The sequence below is a fragment of the Empidonax traillii genome, unplaced genomic scaffold (genome assembly GCF_003031625.1).
Source record: "Empidonax traillii isolate 1590-97213 ecotype Southwest subspecies unplaced genomic scaffold, ASM303162v1 scaffold1892:size52111, whole genome shotgun sequence".
NCBI lineage: Eukaryota > Metazoa > Chordata > Aves > Passeriformes > Tyrannidae > Empidonax > Empidonax traillii.
The window spans coordinates 19,187-45,197 of record NW_020957085.1 but is presented as its reverse complement, the minus strand read 5'-3'; the positions used below and the strand labels follow the sequence as shown (position 1 = coordinate 45,197).

Genomic DNA, 26,011 nt, shown 5'->3' with positions numbered 1-26,011 from the left:
TGGAGGTGAAGGAGAGGATGAGGATAGAGATGGAGAAAGGGCTGGGCAAGGAGACGCACGAGGAGGCGACGGTGAAAATGCTGCCCACCTACGTGTGCTCAACTCCAGACGGGACAGGTGACTATCCTGCATGTGTCCTGTGTGTGAGCCCACGTGTGTCCAGCTCAGAGCCAGCATTGCTGCTCCTGATATCCTCAGGAAGGGCTGGATCCTTTGCCGTGGGCAGTTCCCTCTTTGTGGTGGGAGTGGCACAAACCTCCAGGATGATCCTGGGCAGAGCAGGGAGCCTGCAGGACGTTCTGCACCTGACTGCACACAAAGCCTGGCTCTGGCTGTGGTTTTCCCCACAGCAGGAATCTCCCCACCCTCATCCTGGGTCGTGCTCCTGGTTCTGCCTGTGGCTCGGGCGAGTGCCTGACCTTGGCTTGTAGCCTGTGCAGGTCCTGTGTGGGGGCAGGAGATGGACTTCAAGGATCCTTGTGGGCCCTTCCAACTCAAATTATTCCATGGGTTTATGATTCTAATCCTCATCACTGCCCCAAGTCAGGAGCAAACCTCTCCTCCACCTTCCTACCTGCACCCTCTGTTCCAACCTGCGCCCCCTGGTCTCTGCTCCCAGTCTGGGTTTCCAGCCCTCTCCCAGGAAGAGGGCAGATTTTGGGCTGTTCTGTGCCACATTCCGGGTGCTCCAGGCCAGGATCCCTCCTAATGATCCTCTCTTGGGTTGCAGAGAAAGGAGATTTCCTTGCCCTGGACCTGGGAGGAACCAACTTCCGCGTGCTGCTGGTGCGCGTCAGGAACGGGATGCGGCGCGGCGTGGAGATGCACAACAAGATCTACTCCATCCCCGTGGAGATCATGCAGGGCACGGGAGAGGAGGTCAGGATGGGCAGCTGGAGAGGGAAAAGGGGTGTCTTCCCTGGGGTGGCTGGAACAGGCCTCAGCATGGAGCTGGTTTTGCCTTTCCAGGGAGCAAAAGGCTGGTGCTGTCCTGCCCTTAGCGAGTTCTGCCTGAGGCTCTGGAGTTTGGGAAGCTGCAGACTGGTTTTTAGGTTAGAAATGGTGTTATTCCCAGACATGACTGAACCTCCCTGAATCCCACACACTCCACAAGGGCAGATAAGCATCACCCCGTTTCCCAGATAGGGAAACCACAACACAAGCAGGGAGAGACGCCTCCAGAGTCTTATTTGGAAAGAGTTTTGCAAACCACTGCGGGCAGCGCTCGGGGACTGGGAGTATCTCCAGCAGACGGGCTCTAGGGATCCCTTGCAGAGGGACCAGATTCCTGTGCCACCCCAGGGAAGTTGGTACCTCCCTGCTGGCCCTTGTCGCTCCTGGGGCCTGTGAGATGGGGTTTTGCAGGGATATGGTGGAAGGATATGGTGGGGAAGAGGGTGAAAAATGGTCTTTTTTGGGATTGCTCACCTCCCACAGTGCAGCTGAGCAGTGTCCTGCTCCGTTCAAAGTCCTGGGAATGGATCTGAACATTCCAACGTGCTCGGAATGGGTTGGAATCTCCAGCAGGTTGGGCGGGGCTGTGGTGGTAACTTCTCCCTTTGGCTTTGCTCCTCCAGCTCTTTGACCACATCGTCCACTGCATCTCCGACTTCCTGGAATACATGGGAATGAAGGGGGTGTCGCTCCCGCTGGGGTTCACCTTCTCCTTCCCCTGCCAGCAGAACAACCTGGATGAGGTAACCCCCACCTTCCCGGCACCGTCCCTGCCCGGCCCCGGCCGTGACTCCCCTGGCACTCCTGGGGCACTCACTGAGGGGCTTCTCCCACAACAGGGAATCCTCCTGAAGTGGACAAAGGGCTTCAAGGCCACGGGCTGTGAGGGAGAGGACGTGGTGGGGCTGCTGAAGGAGGCGATCCACCGCAGGGAGGTGAGCGGACGCGGAGCCGGGAGAAGCCGGCGGCTGCTCCCACATCCCGGCTGGCTTGGGCATCGTTAATTGGCCTGTAAAACAAATTACTGGGCTGAGCTCAGGGCTAATGAGTGTCGGAAGTTTCACAGCCGCCCTTACTCATCACTTGAGGTTGGATTTTCAGACCCCGGAGCTACGAGCTGGCTCCTGGCCAGGGCTGGAGCAGACTTGTCTGGCCGTGGCTTCGTGAGGCACGAGCGACTTTCCTCGGCACAGACCACCCAGAGCTCCTGCCCGGGGGCTGCTCCTGGCAGGGCTGACCCAGCCCCTCTGAACCCAGGGGGGTCTGAGCTCTGAGCCCCACCTGCAGCCAGCTGGGGCTCCGGGACGTCCGTGGAGGTGGGTGGTCATGGAGGACAGGGAGTGATAGGACAAGGGGGAACAGTTTTAAACTAAAAGAGAAGAGATTTAGATTAGATGTTAGGAAGAAATTCTTCCCTGTGAGGGTGGGGAGGCCTGGCCCAACTTGCTCAGAGAAGCTGAGGCACCCCTGGAAGTGTCCAAGGCCAGGTTGGACGGGGCTTGGAGCAACCTGAGCTAGTGGAAGGAGTCCCTGCCCATGGCAGGGGGTGGGATGAGGTGATCTTTAAAGTCCCTTCCCTTCTGGGATTCTATGACTCCCACACTCACAGACAAGTCCTTTCCCAGCCATGGGAGCAGACATGGCAGGAATTCCAAGTCCTCCAGGAATAACCCGTGCAATCCCATCCCTCTGCAGGAATTTGACCTGGACGTGGTGGCAGTGGTGAATGACACAGTTGGCACCATGATGACCTGTGGGTACGAGGATCCCCTTTGTGAAGTTGGGCTGATAGTCGGTGAGGACTCCCAAGTGCCTTTCGGGGCTCGGCTGCCCCGGTCCCACCCCTGCCCTGGGGGTGCAGGAGGTGTCTGAGGGCTCTTACCCTGCTCCTCTCCACAGGCACGGGCAGCAACGCCTGCTACATGGAGGAGATGAGGAACGTGGAGCTGGTGGAAGGGGACGAGGGCAGGATGTGTGTCAATATGGAGTGGGGGGCCTTTGGAGACAGCGGGTGCTTGGATGACATACGGACGGAGTTCGACTTGGCGGTGGATGAGCTGTCCCTCAACCCCGGGAAGCAGAGGTGGGTGGTGGCTTTGGGGGGCTGGAAGGGACCCCTGTTGGGGCTGGGGGTCCAGGGACAGTTCTGCTCCTTGGTGGGTCCAGGGGATGATGCTTTGGGATGCACCGATGTGTCCCTTGTCCCTGCCCGTGGGGTGGGGGCTGTGCCGCTGGGCTCGCTCCAGGGGGTTGTGCCAAAGGCACCTGGCAGAGCTGGAATCCTCACCCAGACCCAGTGCCCCTTCTCATCCTGATGTCCAGCCTCATCCTGTCCTTCCCAGGTTTGAGAAGATGATCAGTGGGATGTACCTGGGGGAGATCGTCCGCAACATCCTGATGGACTTCACCAAGCGAGGGCTGCTCTTCCGGGGACGGATCTCGGAGAGGCTGAAGACCAGAGGGATCTTTGAGACCAAGTTCCTGTCCCAGATAGAGAGGTGAGCCCCAGCAGGCAGGTGAGCCCCAGCAGGCAGTCAGAGCAGGAATAGAGTTTGGGGGAAGCATTCCCAGGGCTGGTGGGAGAAGTCCCAACGCTCGGTCTGGAGCCAGGATGACCCAGGGTGGTGCCATGCAGATAAATCAGCAGAATCCACGTGGTTCTGGCAGCGCTGGAGTGGAGAGACTTGGAGACTGTCTGGGGCTGGCAGAACAGATGCCTCTTTATCCTCTGCCCCGGGCAGAGGGGGCCGTGGGTTCCATGGGTGTCACGCTCCAGTTCCAAGGCTTTGTCCTGGAATAGCCTCCCTGCTCAGGATGTGACACCAGGGCCACACCCAGGTCTGAAGGCTGAGGTTGGAGGGGGCTGCAGAGCCGCTGCGAGCCTCTGGGCCCTGTGGGATGCAGATCAGGAAGGGGAGGCCGCATTTCCCATCCACCCCATGTGCTAACGCTGCCCCCGTGCCCTCCGCAGCGATTGCCTGGCCCTGCTGCAGGTGCGCTCCATCCTGCAGCACCTGGGGCTGGAGTCCACGTGCGACGACAGCATCATCGTGAAGGAGGTGTGCACGGTGGTGGCGCGGCGGGCGGCGCAGCTCTGCGGGGCCGGCATGGCCGCCGTGGTCGACAAGATCCGCGAGAACCGCGGCCTCGACTTCCTCAAGGTCACGGTGGGCGTGGACGGGACGCTCTACAAGCTGCACCCACAGTGAGTGGCTCAGGGGGGAGGGGGGAGGTTCAGGGGGCAGCGGGAGAGGATTTGAGGGGGTTTTGGGATGCAAGGGCTGCCAGCAGCTCGCTGACCCGAACTCGAGGCACAGCAAGAGCCAACTGCTCCCTAAAGGAGGGGTACCCGGACAGGTAACACAGCAGGGACCTCCCCTCAGTGCCACCAGAGCTGGTGGTGACCAGGTTCAATCAGGACTCCAGTCTGGGGGAACGGAACAGGTCTGAACCAAGAGGGGAGGCCATGAGCTGGACCATGAAGGTCCATGGCCACACAAAAATGTGGCCGTGCCAGAGGTGAAGGGTGGTGCTGCTGGACAGTGGGGCTCAGACAGGGACTAAAGCACTGGACTGAGCTTAAATAGGGGCCCACGGGCAGAGGGAGGCTCTGCAGACCCCTCAGGTGAGGTTGGTTGGGGCTGTTGAGGTTTATTAGTGCTCTCAGGGCTCAGTGGGACTTCAGAAGTCTGAGTGAAGGCACAGCATGATTGTGTTGTAACTGTGGGCTTGGACTGAAGCATGGAGACTTGGGCCTTCCAAGCCTCATCCCTGCCAGCTCTGTCTCCATCCATCTGTCCATCCTGCCAACTATTCATCCATCCACCCATCCACCTATCTATCCATCTATCTATCCATCCAAACCCACATCCATCCATCCATGCACCCATCTATCCATCCATCCATCCATCCATCCATCCATCCATCCATCCATGCATCCATGCATCCATCCATCCCTCCATCCATCCATTCCTTCATCCATCCATCCATCCATCCATTCCCTAATCCATTCATCCATCCCTCCATCCATCCATCCATCCATCCATCATCCATCCATCCCCTCATCCATCCATTCCCTCATCCATCCCCCCCTCCACCCCCCTATACCCCCTGTCCCTGCCCTGGGGGTCTGCAGTGCTCTTCGTGGCTCCGCGGAAGGGGATGAAGGGGTTTGGGGTTGTCACCCTTCCCCCCACAGACCGTTAAACCAGCACCTCTGCCTGTGCCCCGCAGCTTCTCCACCGTCATGCACCAGACAGTGAAGGAGCTGTCCCCCAAGTGCGAAGTGACCTTCCTGCAGTCGGAGGACGGCAGCGGCAAAGGCGCCGCGCTCATCACGGCCGTGGCCTGTCGCATCCGCGAGGCCGGCCAGCGGTAGAGGGGAGGAGCTTTGCCCACGAGCTTGGTTTCAGCAGAACAGGACGTTTCCTCCCCCCACCCCCCGGTCCCCCATCCCTCCCTCCCTCGGTGCACACACTCACACCAGCCCCGTCCCCTCCAAGCAGACTCGTAGCTTTACTTGCTCTCCGAGGCGCCGCGGTGGGACCGGAGGCGCCGTGGGCTCTGTACAAAGTGTTGTCGTAGGAGTTTCCTTGCATGCCATAAAACCACCTGTCGAGTAAAGCTCACAGTGTCCTTTGGCTTCTCCCTGCATTCCCAGGCAGAGCTGGAGCTGTCCCACCCGCAGCCTCCCCCATCACTCCCCCCAGCTCTCCTCCCGCTCCCACCCACCCACCCTCCCCTCGTAGGGATAACGCTCAGATAATTAAGACACTGCATTGTCACTTTAATGGTACCTATTTATGTTTGTCGGAGTCGTAGGTGTCCGTGCCGTAGAAGCAAACCTCTAAGATTGGGCTAAAGACCTCCACTAGTCTTTTACCCTGATCAAGGCTGTATTATTTCCATGAAAGTCATGGTAACTCTTAAAGCACAGGGTGCAGAACTCCACCGGCATGGGCCGAGGCTGCACTGGAGGTACCAGGTATCTCCCTTGGTGAGCAATACTAGAGAACCTGCTGGGGCCGGCTCAGAGGGGGCCCCCTCCACCTGCTCCAGCAGAGCACGTGCCTGGAAATAATTGGGGACTCAGGGTCTAATCCCATTTCCTGACCTCTCACCCACACCCTGAGTAGAGCGTAGGAGCGTGGCATGTACGTAGGGTCGTGTTACACCCCTGGGCACCGCTCCCCCCCTTCCCTCCCCGGTGCATGTGTGGGCACGAGGGGCTGCCACGGGCCGGGATCCCCCCCGGGACCCCCGAAGAGTCGCGGCCGTGTCCTGCCCTCGGCGCGGTGAGTCCGGTTTGCTTTGTGTCTGTGAAATAGTTCTGCGTCTGCAGCCTTTAGGTGGCACCTGGATTTATACACTGTATATTTATGTTTTCAGAGATCTGACGTCTTTTCATGTACATAGTCTGGGGGGGGGTTGTATCGCTTCGTTTTAACGTCACCTTCTCGTGTCATTGAGGAACGGGACAGAGTAATTATTTTCTTTTTTTTTTTCTCGTGTAATTTTTTTTTTTTTTTTTTAATTTAAAATTTTTCTTGGGGTAGAACTGGAGGAAGAGACCCAAATTCCCGAGGATGGCTGTACAAAAGGTTTGGGCATTCTGACTTTTATCACCCGGACTAAAGGGAAAGCGCGGGAGCAGCGGGGCCCTGCCGGGTTTAGGCTGGGTTTAACCCCAGGAGAGGTTTGATTTTGTCCCCTGCCCTCCTCAGCCTGTGCTCTGGATGGGTGAGGTAACCCAGGGCTCTGCAGGGCTCCTGTCACCCTCCTGGTCCTGGCTGAGCATGGATGGTGCACGTGGGATCTCAGTGAGGCACCGGCGAAGCCAAGCTCACCTCCTGGGTGAGGTGACAGGAACTGGTGTCGCTTCATTCCCACCTGGCACCCTCAGGGCTGTCTGAGTGTCCCCAGGGACATCATTCGTGTGCCACGGTGAAACACAGAGGGTAATTTCTGCCAAGGTAAAAGTCTGGATGAACTAAACCCTGCAGGTCTCTGCCCCTGGGGAGCAGAGGCCAACAGAGGGGTAGGGGGGGGGGTTTCCTGTAAATATTTAGCAGAAGATAACGAAATTCCAGTGATGTACAAAAAAAGATGATAACTAATAATCCCCACAAACAGCCCTTCAGATTGGAGGATAGAGTTTTTGTCTATTTTTATGTATATTTTTATACTGCTTGGGGTAACCTCATTACCAAAAGTCTCTCTTCTGTGTTGGGGGTCAAGTTCAGTAGCACAATTTTAAAGCAAAATTACTCTTTTGGGCATTTTAAATGCTTATTTTTTTATAAGCCTCGTGGCAATTATGACAAATAAAACCTGTGTATAGAAATGATGTAAGAAACCAAGTTTAGTGGAAGTTTTAGAAGGTGTCAAATAAATTCTTGAAGGATGATACAGAAATCCTCTTAATCTGGTACCAAGCAGTTTTGTGTGACTTTTTTTCTCAGAAAACCAGCATTTTGCCTACTGAAAAATGGAAACAGAGATGTTTTTAGCTGCTGAACTGTGCAGAGTTGCATTAGTGGCTGTTTTTACTCTTAGCCAGTCGTTCCCCTCCTGAAATCTGTAGTGTTTTCATGGGTTAGTGAGAGGAATTCTACACAACAGTAGTTTTGGGGGCAGAATGGGAAAGATTGGGATCTGAGCAGCCCTGCTTTTGATTCAGGCTCTGATCACTGGAGCAGGTGGCTGACAGGGTGAGAGGGAAAGGGGGGGAGCTGAGTTGGGTGCAGGGTCACCACGGCCCCCTCACCCGTGGGGGGTGAAGGATGGGCTGTGGAGGGGCAGGAAGGATCAGCCCTGAGCTCATGGAGGGGGGTGGGTTTGCTCAGAGGGACACATCCCTGGTTACCCACCTGGATATCCAGGAGAGTCCCTCAAGGCCAGAAAGCTTTTGCTTTGACTCAGAAGGACGCAGGGCCTGGAATGTTCCCGGTTTAGGGCAATACTTGAACAAGACCCCTGGGAGCCCTCCCAGGGCTGGCAGGAGGGGCTGTGGGACAACCTGCAGGGCTCTGTGCTCCTCCTTGTCCCCCAGGGGACGAGCAGGGGGTGTTTTCTGTACGGTCTGACTGTAAGGGCTGGGACCTCACGCCACGGGATGTTCTGTGAATGTGTTAAAATGAAGAAGGGAAGGTTAAATCCTAATTACTGATATGAAGGGAAGATCAAATCTGTAGGGACAGACGGACAGACTGCTCAGACCGACTTGCCCAGTCTGTGTCTTCCCTCCAGGAAGAAGCGCTGCTTTGTGGATTTAGGATGGCTTGTTTTGCTTGGTTGTTCCCATTTGGATGCATTTTCTTTGCTCTCCTGGCGTTCCAGCACGTTCTCTGGCCACACAGGCAGCAGGGAACAGTCTCTGGCCTTTCCTTCCTGGAAATTCTCTCCTTGTTGGTACTTTGGCCAGGATTTTATTGGGGTTTTAATATATATAGGGTTATATATAAGCACAATCAGCATATACAGAGTTCTATATAAACACAATCAGCAAATTATCGAGCCTGGCAAGTGGAATTTGCCTCTTCCTCTCCTGAAGTCCAAGGCTGCTTAGGGAGAGGCTGATGTTCTGTCACCCAGGGTGTACAGTTGGTATCTGTGGGCACAGACCTCTGGCCCCGGGTGCAGTTTGACCCCAGATAACTCTCCCTTATCAGACAATCCAAACCTGTCCAGCTGTCGGAGAGATAAAGGGGGTGAAAGGTCCAAGTGCAAGGGAGGGGAGAGGTGTAAAACGGTGGCAACAACCACCCTGCAAGGGTGATGATACAAGATAACAACAAAATAAAGTGGGATGGGGGAGCCCTGAGCCCCCTCCCCACCTCAGCCCCCTCCCCTCCAGCAGGCCAGGAAAACACCTGCTCTTGGCACATCATTGGCTTGCTCTGGTAAAAAAAAAAAAAGAGGCAATTCCTGGTCACAGGGGAAACCTGGAGAGAGGGAAAATCCTTTGCTTTGTGACATCCCTGAGCAGCCTGGAACCCTCCTGGCCTGAAGCAAAGAAAATGCATCTGGATGTGGGCGCTGGCTCCGCGCGGGCAGGGGAGTCATAAAAGCCAAAGACTGTGTGGCTGCAGAAACGAGTGCTGTAGATTCACCTGATGTTGTTCTTCCGTGTTTACAATATTTATTTTTAGCAATTGACTGCAATGATATTATATATAGGCTTCCTTATTTTTGTACTTTTCATACCGTTTCCCCCGAGTGTGGTGTTTGTGCTGCCCGGCTCCCCTGGCCACCACTGCTGCTCCTTGTCGGTGACAATAAAGAGAGAAAAACAACCACCCCCCCTGCGGGGCAACTGCCTGGGCTTTGGTTTCTGTGCTCCCCTCCCTGCAAACCTCTGAGGATGAGCCCCTGCCCACACTCCATCCCAAATCCCCGATCCCAGCCCCGGGGAAGGGGGAGGGAGCTGGGAAGGGGGTGTTTCCTTGCACTGATAGTCCCCCCACAGCCAGGGGGTCAAGGGGAGGGCACAGGGAGCCCCCCCGGACCCCCAGGGACCAAGGGAAGGGGTCCTTTGTGTCTGGAAAAGGCTGCCAAGATGAGTTTCCTGCTCCTACAGTCTCATGACCTCATCACACCGGAGGGTGGTGGGTCCCCAGCACAGCACCCCCTGCCCAGGAGGACCCTGGGATTTAGGGGGGATCAGGCCCTGAAGGGGGGGTGCAAAGCCCTGCAGAGCTCAGACTTCACCCCAGTATTAAGAACAACCTGGGGCTGATGTCCCTGGTCCCCTCTGCCATCAACCAGCGGCCCCTGTTGCCTTCCACTGAACCCACAATGGCTTCAAAGAGTTGGTATTTCTGGTTAGAGCCAGAGTTAAGCACCTAAATACAATAAATGTGATGCTGTAGAACACCTTAAAATGCTTCTGCCCTGCTGCCAAAGCCACGTGACACAAGATCACACAAAGGTGCTGAATCCACGGGCTGAATCCAACACAAAAAGCTATTCCCAGCAGGAAAGGACAGGCAAGGGCAGTATTCCACTTGAAATCATTTATTGACAAGTTGTCATGTTTTTCCATCTTGCCCAACACATTTTTATCCTTGTTATGTAGTACAAATGGTTTTATATTTTTTCTGACATTAAAAAAATAGGCTAAAGAGGCAAAAATTCCCACTTGAAATCCAAAAATCCCGTTGTAAGAATTCAAAATTGCAAGAGACAAACATAAAACCCAACAAAGAGCAAAGAGAGTGTGCCATGGCACGACTCATCAAACCAACTGGAGAGGAATCCCTTGTTCCCAGCTCTGCCTTGGTGACCTTGTGAACTGGTGTGAGGTTGGTGTTCCACATAAAAGGCACTCAAAGGTCACAAGTTCCTGAGCTAAAACGGGATGTATTCCCAAGGTAACAGCTAAAACAAGCCACAGAAAATGTTTCAAAACGGGTATTTGGTTTGTGTAAGTAGAGTCAGAACCCCAGCTCAGAGTTGCTGCTGCTGGGACTCAAATGATGGTGAGGAGTCTTTGCAGTACATGAAAAAAAGTTCACTTAAGAACATCCTTATTAGCAAATTAATGTGCTAAAAAAGAGAAAAGAACTGGCTGCAATGTTAAAACAAGACCAAGAATGAGATGTCTGCTTGTGAGCTGCCAAAAAGGCTTAAAATCAAGCAGGTGGGAAAGGCTGTGCAGTTAAATAACCAAAGCTGAAAGGCCACATTTACACACAGATTATTTGGCCCTAAAGGAAAAGGACCAGAAAAATAAGCAGAATATGGATCTGGTATTTACAGATCAGTTATTTAAAAAAAAAAAATCAAAAGAACAAATAAAACAACCAAATAAACAACCAAACCCCACACGTCCCACAGCGTGTGCTCAGAATCCAGCAGGTGATCCTAAGGGTGATCCACACAAACTGCCCAGCTCCGACTTGGCTCAGTTTTCACCCCAAAGAACTCAAGTGTCACACTCCTCCAACACGGAATGGCTGTGCCTGAAGCTGCAGGACAGGAATCAGAGCACCCCTGGCTCTGGCCTGCCTGGTTGCTGCTCTTTTCTTCTGAGCTGCCGAGGAGCCCCCGAGGCCGGGGATGTTTGGGGGGTCTGAGGCCCGGCTGTCCCAGCTCGGGGGGTCCCTGGGGTGGCACAGGGGGGGCTCAGGCTTCCAAATTCTCCAGCTGGGCCTCGCTGTCCGCCCTCTTCTCTGGGCTTGTGTAGAGGAAGTTGCAGCAGATGTAGAGTGGGAATGTCAGGAGCCTGCTGTCCAAATTCATCACGATCTGCTCCTGGAAGCACAGGGGACGTGGGGCAGACTATGGATTAAAATCAGAACGTAAAAAATAAACCCAAGACAGCAACTCCCCCTTCACCTCAGGTAGATGGTTTACAGCACTGGCAGTGATGAGGCACCCTCAGGCTGCCCACAGCCCCAGAGCTCCCAGCACAGGGAACAACCACAGGAAGGCAAGTTTACCCTCCAGCACTCTGGGGACAAAGGGGCAGTTTTCAGTTTCGGGAGATTTCACCCACCAGGCAACACTCAACAGTCTGTGTTTTAAAGCAAATTTCAGTTTGTGGGTAGGAATTTTTGGGTTTCACTCCAGGAACTGGTTTGGGGGTAGCAAAATCAAAACTCTGCCCTACAGTGAGGATGGCACTGCCAGGGAAAGGTTTTGTGTGTTCTCACCACCTCCACATCACTGCTGGCTGGGATCTGAGAAACCTGATTTACGAGTCCTGCACTTGCCTCAGTTAATTCTGCCATCATGGGTGGAGAAGGGCATGTGCTCCAAGGGGCTTTTATTGATTTATTTAATGCAGGAATGAATCCGACCCTTGAACAACATTCTTTTAACTCTTCAGCTTACAAGAGAGTCTTCGAACAAACTGCAAAGTTGCCTCTAAATAAGGATCCTGCTGGACAGATTATCCAGAGGGGTGTTGTCAGCAGTGCTGTAAGGGTGGGAGAGCAGCAGGTCCAGATCAGGGCAGCACACACAGCAGCACCACAGGCACTGATTTCACTCACATGGGAACTAATTTCATATCATCAACACCTAGTGAAGCCAACACTACCCCACTGCAGTTCCACTTCACAAATTAGCCTTAATCACCCACTTCCTCTAAGAGGAACACTTGAGATTCCACATAAGCAACAAGGAGAACACCAACTCCCCTTCAGGAGCACCCAGTGGCTTCTCCGCATTTTTTTCATGCCTTGGACTCCACAGCTCGAGCTCAGCAGCTCCAAAACCCGGAGACACACCTGGTCCTTCTCCAGGGTGAGGATCTGGTAGCCCGTGGTCCTGCTGCAGATCATCTTGCCGCTGCTGTCGAAGGAGGCCAGACGTAACCTGGGGGCACAGGGACCTGAGTGAGCACCCCCCCGGGGGGTTCTGCCAGGGGCACAGGACAGGTTTGCAGTGCAGGCAGAGGGGCAGGGCTGGGCTGTACCTGAAGGCGATGCTGCGGCGGGGCTGCAGGCTGACCGAGCCGCTGCACGGCTGGTTCAGCGTGTTCCGCTTGAACACGATGTAGCGGTTGGTGTAGGTGACCAGCAGGTCCAGGCCGAAGTTGAAGCCGGTCCAGCGCCAGCAGTACTGCAGGACAGGGGGGAGAACCAAGGGAACCAGGCTGAGGAGGGGCCACCACGTGGGTGGTGAGGGCCACCTGAAGGGTGACAGTCACTGCTCCCACAGCCCGCCCTGGGAACGGGACCTGGGCTACAGGGAATTCCAGGGGCCCTGCCAACACCTGCATCAAACACAGCATGTCTGGGGTGGGGGGGATTCCAGGGGCCCTGCCAACACCTGCATCAAACACAGCATGTCTGGGGTGTAGGGAATTCCAGGGGCCCTGCCAACACCTGCATCAAACACAGCATGTCTGGGTGGGGAACCAGATGAGTGTCAGCTGCCTCCCAGACAGACAAAAAGACAGGGCACAAGTGGGTATAAAGCACTCTGCACTGGGAAGGGGCTGGTCTGTGAGTAGCACTCACTGCAGGCCCCAGCACTCCTTGGAGCTCAGCTTCCCTGAGCTTAAGTGACTTCAGAGGGGAAAATTCATGTTTCCTGTTTTTTCACAAGATCCATTACCTACAGACACAGATGTGTACGTGGAACACAGAGGTTCTGGCTGTGGTTATTACACATTTCACCTAGGGAAGTTCCTTTTCCAGCTACAAAGAAAAGGATCAGAGCTCTATTTACTGCCTGTATTTTTCAAGTCTCAGATGACAGTCTCAAATGGAAACAGTTTTCCCCAACACCGTCTCAGCTGCAGCACAAGAGCACCACGAAAGACCAACCCCTTCCTCCTTGCAGAGACAGCATTTCCCTCCTTCTGGGGACAACAAAATGATTTCTTCCTCCTTGACATCTTTTGGATGTGGTTTGACAGTGAGGACCTGAGTGTTTTGGGAGGGCCTGACACGCCTGTGCCTCGTGCCCCACTTACATCCCCGTCCTTGGCGAGTTTGCGGCCGCACCTCATGCTGTTTCCTTCCAGTTCCTCTTTATTTATTTCCTGGGGCCTGAAAAAAATGAAAGGGCATCATTAAGGACACTCCAACAGCTTTGTGTGATACCTTAACGTGGGAAAGATGAACAGACTGGAGTAAACTGGTCTGACCACACAGTCAGGGAATGCCCTGAGTGGGAAGGGATCCACAGCCAACCCTTCTCTGAGCAGAGGTGTGACCAGATGAGCTCTCAGGGTCCCTCCCATCCTGAACTGTCCCATAAACATCCAACCACTCTATAAAACTGCCACACAAACCAGGCTGCGAGACCCCAGTTAGGCAGGACTTTTTTATAAAAGAACTTTTCCAGACAACAAAGCTGTAGCTGTTGCAGTGAAACACATTCTCCAAGCCTCATAAAGACCCAAGTCCTTCTGAAACACATCAGTCCCATTTCCCAGGCCCAAGCAGAAAGTGGTGCTGGGGCACAGCTGCAGGGCCCTGCAGAACAGCAGTGCAGTGGAGCAGCAGCCACGAGACACTGAAGGATTTCTCAAGGGGTTGGTTACACAACTTGCCTAAAAAAACCGCTTCCCTCAGAGCTCGTGACGTGCCAGAGCCTCTCTGTTCTGCCACCTGACACCACCAGCAGCTCCTTTCACCCAGCAGTCTCCTCTGGTGCTTCCACACGTACAGCAGCCCTGCAGAGCCACAGCAGTGAGAGCAGCCCCACTTTCCCAGAGGTTTGTTACTCACTTCACACACAGTGACATCACCAACCAACCAACCACCACTGCCAGAAAGTGTTGAAGTTACACCAGGCCAAGCTTTATAAACCCCAGAGACATCAATCCCCGCCCCCTCCCAGGTTAAACTGCACACCTACAACATCCAACAACATCCTCCAAGCTCTTCAAGCCAGAAGAAATGCAGCCTCTGTTCTCTTCCTACTGCTCACACCCCCCAGGAACTTGCAGCTAAAGCTTTTGTGAGCACAGCCTGGGTCTTTCCTCTCCACTTCTGCAAAAAACAACCCTGGGAGATGAAGTGTTCCACAAACAGGTTAAGCACATAAACTCATCACAGTAACCAAATTCCCCCAAGAACCTCCTGTGTGCTCTTCCACATCTTCCAGCTGAACTGGTTCTGTGGCTGACCTAAATGCAGTAGTGGTGATAAAGGATTTATTTCTGTTTAATTAGTGACAAATTTCACAAACATTAGTCCATAATGCTCAGACAGACATTAGCATCCCCCTCCCCAACCCTGGAGCAGCCTCAGATGATGCAAAACTTCAGCTTTAACCACTTCCATCAGCTGCCACACAGAGAAAAGCCGAGCTATCTCATTTCCTCCTCAAACTATCCAGCCCTGGGCTCGAAAGATCTGCCTGGCATCTGCCACAGAACACATGTTTAGTTAAAACTGATCCACTTCAGCACAACAAGCAGAGCTCGAGCAGCTCCAGTTCCAGGCCACAAGCTCCAGTGTTACACTAAAACATTTGCCAGTTGCGAAGAGCAAATAAAATGTTTAGGCCTTTTAAATGCAAAGTCTAACGCAGAAGATAAACACTTTCTCCTCCCCCTCCCTGAAGTTCTCAAGAGCAAACCACGTGAGAGGTTTCCAAGCAGAGCCATGTCCGTGCTGGCAGTGGTGGATAAGCAGGTGCAATCACGCTCTGCCCCACGAGGGGCATGGAAATAGAGCCTGCCTTCAGCTCAGGGGGGCAGTCACACGGTGTTCTGATTCCCAAGAGTGTTCCCTTACCCCTGGGGGAAAAAATGTGGCAGGATATCAATACGGGCAGCAGGTGTGAGAGGAGGGGCAGAGCTGGGCAAAGGAGGGGCTGTGGCTCCCCCTGAGCCAGGAGGGTACGTCTGTCTGCTCTCAGACACAGCCACAGCAGCACTGCAAAACTCTTCCCAAGAAAACCCCACACCAGAAACAGGCTATGGCCACCCCAAATTAATCTTCAGGAGTTGAATAGGAGAGTCCCAGTTCTGTACTTCCCCTCCACCGTTTCCCAAAGCTCTGCTACTGAAGAGAACCACTTCTCAAAGACCTTGACTACTCTCAGCATCAGAGGTCGGGGGATTTTTCACACCATTACATGGTAACATCAAAAGGAAGTAATCAAGGGAATATTTCCTATATAACACATAATTAAGCTATGGAGCCACACCACAAGCTGTTGGGGCTAAAGCACAAGCTGTTTCAGAAGAGAACTGTGTGTATTTAGGAACAGTTCCACTGGCTGTTGGTGGTTTGTAATGATCCAGCCAAACCCTCCACCTGAAAAATCCTCAACTGCTTCTGCCAGGGAAGCACAGCAAGGGAACAGGGAAGACTTTCACTTTTAGGGAAGATGGGAAGTCTGTAACTGAACACTGCCCCAGCCCACACGGGCCCTGGTTCAGTTCAGGTCAGTGGTTCTCACACCTTCCAGCCTGTGATCAATCTATGAACTCTCCCTTTGCAACCTGACACGTCCATCTCCACATCTCCACACGCTGGGCTGACACAGCCATGGCAGAAACAAACAGCTGGGCTTGCTGGTTTTTGGAAGGTTACAGACACTTTGCAGCTGCCTGACCTGGCATTTATCCTCCACAAAACACTTTAAGAACCAGGAGAGCAGAGAAAGACAGGGACAACTCCCCCAGCTGCATTTTGCCACAGTTTTGGTGTTTGGAAGGAGATCAGGGGACCCCAACTCATCTGCCAAGGCAAGGCCAACACCGTGCAGCACGTGGTCCAGGAAGGAAAAAAGATGGGATAGAAAACTGCAGGATTATGGAGAGAATGGGGGGTCAGCTGTGGAAAGGATGCAGCGCCTGGCAGAGCTGCAGAGCTGGCAGGGGAGAGATGGCAAACACAACACTGAGGGGAAGGCTGTGAAACCAGAGGGGACTGAGGGAACAGGTGACAGCATGCTGAGCCCTGCTGGCTGCTGGGGAGCCAGGATGGGAGAGGCAAGAACAAAGGTTACTGTGGAGTTATCCCTGCACAAACCAAAATGATGGATTGCCTCCTGCCCCAGCACAGTTCCACTGGCCCCAGCCTCCTGCCCACCCAGCCCAGGGGCATGAGGGCAGGACAGGCTTCTCCATCTGCAGCACTGCTCCCAAAGCACCCCGAAACTGGAAGGCTCAGAAATTACCCTTTTGCAGCCTAAACACTTATTTCAAAGCAAAGTGCTGGTGAGAAGCACTAACCAACACAAAAGGTGTGTCCCCCCACCCAGCATCGACCTCTGGTCCCATTATACCAGTTTTCCAGAGTTCTGCTGGTTAAAGGATGGGAGCCCAAGGGAACAGGCAGCCCCACAGAGAGCAACAGTTTAAAACCACCAAAGTATCCTTACCCCCAAAAAAACCCCACTGAAATATGCTTCCCTCCCTCCTCTTAGTGAAAACTCCCAAACTAATCACGTCAGGATTTATATGAGGAAGGTTTCTAATTTAGGAAGGAAAGAAAAGAAAGCCTGTAATAAATATACCTACCCAATATCATTGTCTTGTTCTGCTCTGAGCATGGCAAACCACTGCTGTTTGTAAACAGAAGACAGCCATTCTAAAATTAAAAAGAAAGAAAAAAAAAGCTGGTTGTCTTTGGAGCTGAGAATGGGGATGGTCACAAACATTTGAAATTGAGAAATAAAATGACATTGAAATAAAGAAGTTACACTTGTTGACTGGATGGCCTGTGCAACCCACCCCCTGATAACTCCCTGTGTTCTCCAGCTCCAGCCCCAACCACAGGAGAAGGGGAACAGAGACACATCCCCAACCCACAGGCAGCAACTCCAGACCATGCTCATCTCCTCAAACACTCACCACTTCAACAAGTGATGCAACTCAACCCATTTTCTCAGCACACAAAGCTCTGTTCAGCCAAGGAGCTTGTTAACAACCTCTTGGGAGAAGATTCTGCTTCCTGAATCCCCAATGGAGTTTTACACAAGTTAAACGAGGAGAAAACAGAATCAAGGATAGAGGAAACAGTGCCTTAACACAGATAGAGTAAAACAAATAGAAATTGTGCCCTGCTAGGAATAAACACAACTCATGTCTTCCTTGGAGAGCACACAAAGATTTCATCAGCTCTGTTAATTTAATGTTGCAAGAGGGAGATAAAACAGAACAAGCCCAAAGAGCTGGTCAGGCAGTCCCACAGAGGGGACCCCAGGCAGCCAAGAGCACAGGCTGCAAGGAGTTCTCAGGCAAGATAATGAACAGGGGCAAGGCCATGTGTGAGAACCAGCACTGGGTGAGAGGAGAGAGAACCACTGCGACCAGAACCAAAGCAGGAGCTGATGGAGGAAGGTGACAGAAGGGAGGAGGGGTGAGGTCACACCGCTGAGATCGACTCACGAGTCCCAAAAGGAAAAATTAAACCCAGCCCTTGTCCTGCTGACTCCAGAGTGAGAATTCAGACTGTGACAGGAGCAAACTGGGAATTAATCGAAGTACAACAAAGTGTAAAAATGAACCAAGGAAAATTGCACAGGGAAGGGACACAGAATGGATGTGTTAGAAGGGAAGGAATAAAAGCAAATCAGGAGGGAAAGCATCTTCTCTATTTGTTTCGTACCTCACATTTCACCTGCAGTTCATTTGTTAATTTCTAGACATTAGGAAGGAAAGCACAGCTTAGGAAATGTTCAGAAGTCACCAAGTAACACAGACACATCATGTGCCTCTGTCTCATGCACCTTTGCTGCCCAAAGAACAGATCTGTGAACTCCTGCAGGCCCCCCCCACACAGAGGGTATAAAAGTGAATAAATAAATAATCACAGCATTACTTTCAACTACTCAGTGTGATGTCCTTCTTTACCTCGAGAGCCATTTCCCCCAGAATTATCTAAAAGGCTTCCACCAGATGACAAAGTCCCCCTTCTGCAGACCCTCAGTTATGAAGCACCCCTCAAATGCTGGATGCTGGCAGCCTGGATTCTATTTACTTTATACATCACTGATCTTGTAAAATATCACCTATCAAAGCTCAGAACTGTTCTTTGGGGATTTCTATGCATAACAAAACGTTATCACTTGCTGGAGGTCAAGCACAAAGCCCAGACCACTCCCAGCTGGTGTGGAAGTGCTGCCTCCTCCTGATGCTCACAGAACACCCTGAAGGGGGCATTCTGAGCACAGAGTTCCTTTCTCTACTACTTCGTAAGATCCAATGCAAGAAACAGCCTTTTCTCCAGCTATTAATGCACTAATTTTAACCAGAACTGGAAGGAGGGAAAGCCAGTACCTCTGAGCAGTAACTGTTCATTCTCACCCAAGAGATGGGCACACTTCTGGGGAGGAAAGGCCCTGCTCTCTCCCCACAGGCACAGAGAGCCCTAATCCAGCTTCTGAGAACATCTTTCCAGCATTTCAAAGGGGGAGAGAGAGGAGCTCAGGGTTATTCAGACAGCCAGCCACAAAGAGTGATTAAGTCATTGTTGCTGGCAGAGACAGGACATGGCAGGACAGGAAAGGCAAACTGAAGTGACCCTACATCAGCTCAGTGGCAGGGAAAGCCTTTCAGGAGGATCTAACAATTCCACCAGGCTCCAAAGGGAACATCCCAACTTGGCATCACAGCATCATGTTGACATCTACAGCAGCGTGAAGGGCAAAGCCAACACGAGATGAAAAAAAAAGTTAACTTTACAGAGCATAATTCAAAGACAGGTTAAACATTTCTGTATGGCAGGGCTCCACTGTGACCCCCAGTGCTGCAGGAATGGACTTACCTACTTCACACCTCAAGCATGGAGAGGTGACAAGAACACAGATGTCAGGAAATTACAAACAGAAGTGATAAAGAGCTCGATAAATTCAGTTTTAACTGGCACGTGGCTACTACACCCACACAAAGACACCACAGGCACACGTGAACAGTCAGTCATATTTTTCTTAAATCCATCTCAAACCCTGTATGTGACAGCCAGGAACAAACTGGCAGAGGGAAATGGGAACAAGAACACCAGGAGACACCTTCAAAGGCAGAGCATGAGAATTCCAAACACTTACAAGGAGCACAACTAACCTGGGTGAGAGAAGGGAGGAAAAAATAAGAGGGAAGAAGAAGGAGGGGCAGGTGTTTCCCATGATAAGAGACAGGAAGGATGGTCGAAAAACATTTCCAAGTGAGAGCCCAAGTTGATAATCCATTTCCAGCCAGGCTCACACAGCTGCTGAGCTGGGAACAGAGATCTGTGGACTCAGATTTCAGCAGCAAGATGAGAAGGGGCTTTTCATTTTCCAGTGATACTGTGATGTGACAGCAGTAATCTCTAATAACATGAGCATTTCCCTCTCTGGCCTTCAAAAAGCACACAGCCCTAGAAGGAGGATGTGTTTTATACAAGTCAAAGTGCAAATAAAACAACAAGAGCAATGTATCTGAACATCCTCTCTGCTCCAACTCATCCTAAATCTGTTAGTAAACAACACTTGTCTTAGAAGAGAGAAGAAGCGTTCACAGCATCTTCTGCTTTTGGTCTTCATTTTCAGGTATTTTGTTCCAAATCCTATCAAAACCTACCCAGCTCTCCTCAGAAAGTAATGTCTAGAAAACAGCTGAGTCTCAGGAAGTTTTGCTCTCTCACAGGCAAAAGACTTTTTTTGCATCTCTGGGGCTCTGAGATAATTTAAACTTTGATAAGGTATTGACAGCAGAGTACACTGATAATCTGATTGATCAGCAGAATGCTTGACACCCCTATGTTTGCAGACTTTTATGCCTGTAATTTTCATACTCAGCTTCTGCTGAATCTTCAGCCACAAACCAGATGTTGGAAGTAACCATGTGAGCAACGAGACAAGAGAGCACACTGAGACCTTCCCAATTACTGCAGGGCAGGACAGGCTGGGGAAGGCACACAGCACGTGAACAGCTGAGTAGAACTATGGAATGGTTTGGGTTGGAAAAGCCCTCTAAGGTCATCGAGTCCAACCCTTTCCCAAGGGCCACCACTGACCATGTCCCGAAGGGCCACATCCACAGGGCTGTTAAATTCCCCCTGGAGATGGGGACTCCACCCCTGCCCTGGGCAGCTGTGCCAGGGCTGGACAGCCCTTTCCAGGAAGGAATTTCCCCACTATCCAACCTGCCCCTCCCCTGGCACAGCCTGAGGCCGTTCCCTCTCCTCCTGTCCCTGTTCCCTGGGAGCAGAGCCCGACCCCCCTTCATCTCCCCCCTCCTGTCAGGGATTGCAGAGCCAGAAGGTCCCCCCTGAGCCTCCTTTTCTCCAGGCTGAGCCCCCCCAGCTCCCTCAGCCCCTCCTGCTGCTCCAGCCCCTTCCCCAGCTCCCTTCTCTTCCTTCCCTGCACACCTGCAGCCCCTCCATGACCCTCTAGGGGTGAGGTGCCCCAGACTGATCACATCCTCCCCTGTGCCCAGCACTCGCTCACCTGAGGGCAGCAGAGCATCTCTCTCCACGATTCTGGCCGAGGCCAGGTCACTGATGATGTACTGCAGCCTCAGGTGGGAGAACACGGGCAGGAAAGCGCTTCCCTGTGCTGATTCCAGGAATGCAACATCACCCCCAAACTCTGCAACACAGAGCACCTGCATTACAACTTGTCCCCCTAATTTATATTGGAGTTTTCACCTACTGATCGCAGATCGTTATTATGGGCAGGTCAGTCACCACTTGCCACTAAAATTAGGAAATTACTTGCATTCAAACCCCAAACCAAGGCCAGGCAACTCCTCCTACCTCTCCTGCGCTCGGCAAACCAGGCATCAGCTTCAGTTAACACCTGCTTGAAAGACCCACTCCAGGAAGGCACGAGCTGAAGGAACATCCACTGGGAAAAATAAGCAGATCCTGGTGAGTCAGTGGAAGAAGGTTTTAAATAAGTGATCCATACATTAATAAGAGATATTTCCATAGTGCAGTCATTCCTGTAGAGGTTCTGATACTCAGTTAAATACTTTCATCACTCAGTCCCACAAAGGTCCCACTGCTCAAGCCCCAGCAGCCCCTTGGGGAAATAAATATGAAATAAATACCTTTTTGAGGGCAGTGTACACATCCATTTCCACCTGCAGCACAAACAGGTTGGAGGAGCTGATCAGCTGCTTCATAAGGTTTATGCTGAAAAAAAATCAACCACAACAGGTCAGGGAGACAGAAGAGAGAGAAGGAAGGAGGGCAGACAGGGAACAGCCAACCAGCAACAGCCCAGAAAACAATTTGCAGTGAGCTCTAGACTTGGGCAGAGACTGTCCTTCATCCCTGCAGGGAAGTGCGGCCCCAGTACCTGAGTTCTTTGAAGAGTCCGATGCTCTGGTGGGTCATCAGGTTGTTCAAGAGCCACTCAAGGCACCTGCATGGAAAGCGAGGAATTGAGACCTTTGCTTGTTTTTCCTCTACACCAACACTCCTGCAAGAGCTGCTCAGGATCTCAAAGCCTGATGCTGCCCCACAGGACTGGCAAATGCTGCCTTAACCCAAGCCAGAAATGCATAAAAATATATAAAAGAAGAATTCTTTCAAACACTGGGAGTTTACCAGAAGGTTTTCTGAAGCTCTCATCAAAGCTGCACCGAGTTTCTCTAAGGGCACAGCACAAGCAGAATCCCAAGGACTGTTAATGCCCTGCAGAGCTCTGAGAACACACTGAGTCACAGCACAGGGAAGCAGCTGGGAGCTCTCAGCATTCTGCTCCCAACTGCAGTATTAGCCCTCCTCATTCCAGTTCAGCTTTAACTCTGCAGATTAAAGCCACTTTTTGATAGAACAGCCTGTGATCATCAGTGTTACTTCACTGTCACACTCGAGACCAACCCTACTGTCCTTACTAACGTAACTCACTCACTTCCAGCACAGGCCAATCCACCTGCCACAATCTGCATGGATTTTTATGGAACTGATGACAGCAGAACCTCGACAATTCAATAGGATGAGCAAAGCCAAAATCAGGCAGCTTTCAAAGGATTAGGAGGGCCAAAGCCCAACAAGAATTTGATTTAGCCACTAAAGACAACACAAAAGTTTCTATAAATACACTGCAAAAGGAAGGTCAAGGAGTGTCTCCATCATCTGTTCAGTGAAGGATAATGCAGTAACAGGGGATGAAGAACAGGCTGGGGTACTTAATGCCTCCTTTGCCTTGCTCTTCAATATCCAGACCAGTTATCCTCAGGATACCCAGACCCCATAGCTGGAAGGGAGGGGTGGGGAGCTGAGTGCAGCCCCTGTAATCCAGCAGGAGATGCTCAGGGACCTGCTCTGCCATTGCACACAAGCCCATGGGCCCTGATGGGATGCACCCCAGAGTATTGAGGGGACTGGCAAGAGAACTCGCCGTACCACTCTCAACCATCTACCAGCAGTCCTGGTGAACTGGAGAAGTTCCTGCTGACTGGAAAGCAGCAAATGTGACACCCATCTACGAGAAGGGTGAGGAGAATGATCCAGGGAATTCCAGGCTGTCAGCCTGACCTCAGTTCCAAGCAAGGTCATGGATGAGATCCAGAGAGCCATCACATGGCACATGCAGGACAAGCTGGCCCAGCCAACAAGGATGTACAAAAGGCAGGTCCTTCTTGACCAACCTGATCTCCTTCTGGGACAAAGTGACCACCCAGTAGATGAGGGGAAGACTGATGGCCAGGCCCAGAGAGCGTGAGGAAGGGAGATAAATCCAGCTGGAGCCCATCAGCAGTGGTGCCCCCAGGAGTCTGGGGCCAGGGCTGTTTACGATCTTTATTGATGAGGGGGTCACCTGTGCTCTCAGTAAATCTGCAGACACCACCAGGGTGGGTGGGAGTGCTGATCTGCTGGAGGGCAGGGGGGCTCTGCAGAGAGGCCTGCACAGACTCCATCAATGGGCCAGGACAATGGCACGAGGTCCAACAAGGCCAAGTGCCACATCCTGCACCTGGGTCACAGCAACCCCTGCAGGTCCAGGCTGGGGGAGGAGTGGCTGGAGAGCTGCTCAGCAGGCAGGGACTGGGGGTGCTGTTTGAGCTCTTTGCTCAACATGAGCCAACAGTGTGGCCAAGTGGCCAAGCAGGCCAATGGCATCCTGGCCTGTATCAGGAACAGTGGCCAGCAGGAGCAGGGCAGTGATTGTCCCCTGTGCTGGGCACTGGTGAGGCCACACCTCGAGTGCTGGGTGCAGGTCTGGGCCCCTCCCTTCGAAAGGTACACTGAGGTGCTGAAGGTGTGCAGTGACGGGCACCAAGGCCCTGAGAGATCCAGGAAACAGGAGGAGCAGCTGAGGGAGCTGGGTTTGCTTGGTCTCAAGAAGAGGGGTAACCTCATCGCTCACAACTCCCTGAAAGGAGGTGGCAGAGAGGTGGGGACTGGTCTTTGCTGTGCCTGCAGTGAGAGGGCCAGAGGAAATGGCCTTAAGCTGAGACAGAAGAGATTCAGGTCAGATTTTTCCACTGTTTGGGTGGTCAGGCATTGGAATGGGCTGCCCAGGCAGGCGGTGGAGTCACCATCCCTGGAATTAAGAGGTGTATGAATCTGGCCCTGGGTGATAAGGTTTTAGGGGTTAAAGTGGCAGTGCTGGTTGGACAGTTAGGCTGGATGATCTTAAAGGTCCCTTCCAACCTTAGTGATTCTACGGCTCTATTCTAATAAAACAATTAACATCATTGTACTGTGTGTAAATTCTCTGACAATTAGCCATGCCCAAAGCAGCTCAGGGACAGGAATTCTTACTTTTTCTTCACGGAGTCCAGCCCGTAGGTCCCCGCAGAGTTATAGTACCCACACACGGTCTGCGAGGTGATGGTTTCCTTCATTGTCTCACCACACTGCTGGATCAGCCCATCCTGCAGGGAAAGAGAGAACCCACAAACGTTCCAAGTTTTCACTTCCCAACAGCAGATGTCAGGCACTGTGCAGTTCATGCAGATTTTCCTGCCTGAGCCACCCCCAAAGCCCCCCAGGCTGCAGTGACCTGTGCTACTCTGCCCAAAGCATTTAACCCACTGCCCCTCAGAGACACAGACTGGCCTTGGGAATGTTTCCCACGAAAGAAAAGCGTGATGAATGCCTCCAGGGTAGAGCAAATGAGCTGCAAAACCTATCTTAATCTACCTTTAGATAAGACTCGAAGCAGCACTTAATCTTACACCTGAATCTCAGCCACAGCATTTCCCAATAAACCCTCTGCGTTGGGTTTGGGTTTTTTCCCCACTAAGCCTGAGAAGCTGATTCATTTCTCAGGGTGAAAGAGGCCATGCTGGCGAGGACATGATGAAGTGTTCTGCCTCTCTTCAGGTGGCACGTCTGACTTACCAGCTGCAGCATGCAGGCTGCTGCCAGCAGGGCAACCACGCGGCTGGGGTTTATTAACACGTCGTCCCTGTACAGCGAGCCAAAGGCCACCTGCAGAGCTGCAAAGGAGCAAACAGACACAGAGCACTGAGCAGGGGGCACTGAATGAATCCTGAAATAACCCAACCCCTTCACTGCACACCTTCTCCATGATCTCGGCTGCTCTGGACAAACAGCCGGTGCTGACCGGCCCAGACACCCCCACAGCAAACACGAGATGTGGACTGAGCTTCCACCAGTTAAACAAACCCTTCAGCACACCCTGAGAGCTGGAAAAGTAGAGAAGCAGAAGTTCCACCTCTGAGGGTTGAATTTAACCCCTGCCCTCAGGGTTTTGTTAAAGCAGGAGGTTCCCCCTTACCTTCCACATCAATATTTTGGTCGGGAATCTCCAGCTCTATGACGTTCATGCTGGATTCTTTCCAAGAGCCACTGAACATACTGGAAAAGTAGCCTGACTGCAGGAGGGAAGAGGAGAGAAAAAGAACTCAGCTAAGAGATTTCATCCCAATTAGAAGTGCCAAAAGCAGCACGTGGAACAAAACATGGTTAATATTTACCTTTATGCAGAACAAAAAGTGTGTTAAGGGAACTTTCACAAGCTGAAACATTCTGACAGATTCAAAAGGGGCCAATTGTATTTGCTGTTTCTGACACTGAAAACGCCCGCAGGAAATTTGGGCTGCATGGGTGTGACCAAAGAAAAGAGCTTTAAAAGGCCAGAAAAGCCACAGAAGCTCTTTTCCTACAAACCACACCACCAGTGGGGGCAGAATTAGTCCAGGAACTAAGTCCTTGATGTTACCAGCAGACAACAATCCTGCAGGCATCAGGGAATGCCAGTTTGGGGATTGGGGAAAAATAAAAGAAAGGCATGCAAGACATACAAATTACTGTACAAGGCTGTAGTCTCATACCAAGGACACAGACACATACACCATTTACAGCAATATACCTTTTATTATTAAGTGTAAGGCACATAAAACTAGAATTTGAGAGGTTTCCATCCAAATGAAGGGAAAGATAATGCTCTACTAGGGTTCCTGATTTTCCTTCCCAGCAGCAGATGTGCCCATTATGAGATGCTATCAATGAAGTTTACCTGAGAGATCAAAAAAATAAAGTCTATTTGTACCGCATTCCCTGACCTCTTCACTCAGCATTTCAGCCCAAGGCAGCAAATCACACAAACCCCCAGTTTTGATTTTATTTCTGTACCCTCAGTGTATCCCTAACCATGGCACACAACACACTCCTCTCAAACCCAGCACCTCACTAATCACACCCTGCTCACGAGGCTGCCTCAGCTTTGCCACGGA

General features: G+C 52.1%; 2 protein-coding genes across 3 annotated transcripts in view; one reads left to right on the top strand and one right to left on the bottom strand.

Annotated features, from left to right (window-relative positions):
* LOC114071203 (hexokinase-2-like) overlaps positions 1–5,582 on the top strand; it is an 11,025-nt gene extending 5,443 nt beyond the window's left edge. The window contains exons 5-8 of the mRNA XM_027908948.1: positions 2,854–3,037; positions 3,297–3,452; positions 3,926–4,159; positions 5,188–5,582. Coding sequence (XP_027764749.1) covers positions 2,854–3,037; positions 3,297–3,452; positions 3,926–4,159; positions 5,188–5,332 — 719 coding nt within the window. The 3' untranslated portion in view covers positions 5,333–5,582. The remainder of the gene's footprint in view (positions 1–2,853; positions 3,038–3,296; positions 3,453–3,925; positions 4,160–5,187) is intronic.
* Positions 5,583–6,176: 594 nt separating this feature from the next.
* The window catches only part of GMCL1 (germ cell-less 1, spermatogenesis associated), a 22,610-nt gene continuing 2,775 nt past the window's right edge, over positions 6,177–26,011 (bottom strand). The window contains exons 3-15 of one of the 2 annotated variants that reach the window (XM_027908946.1): positions 25,054–25,150; positions 24,654–24,751; positions 24,072–24,184; positions 21,658–21,723; positions 21,407–21,491; positions 21,111–21,201; positions 20,803–20,943; positions 16,892–16,961; positions 13,382–13,457; positions 12,377–12,522; positions 12,189–12,276; positions 11,070–11,208; positions 6,177–6,194 (exon numbers count right to left, since the gene is read on the bottom strand). In XM_027908946.1, the coding sequence (XP_027764747.1) occupies positions 11,080–11,208; positions 12,189–12,276; positions 12,377–12,522; positions 13,382–13,457; positions 16,892–16,961; positions 20,803–20,943; positions 21,111–21,201; positions 21,407–21,491; positions 21,658–21,723; positions 24,072–24,184; positions 24,654–24,751; positions 25,054–25,150 (1,200 nt within the window). In that variant the 3' untranslated portion in view covers positions 6,177–6,194; positions 11,070–11,079. Of the gene's footprint in view, positions 6,198–11,069; positions 11,209–12,188; positions 12,277–12,376; positions 12,523–13,381; positions 13,458–16,891; positions 16,962–20,802; positions 20,944–21,110; positions 21,202–21,406; positions 21,492–21,657; positions 21,724–24,071; positions 24,185–24,653; positions 24,752–25,053; positions 25,151–26,011 lie in introns of both variants that reach the window. The other variant, XM_027908947.1, reaches the window with a different exon arrangement.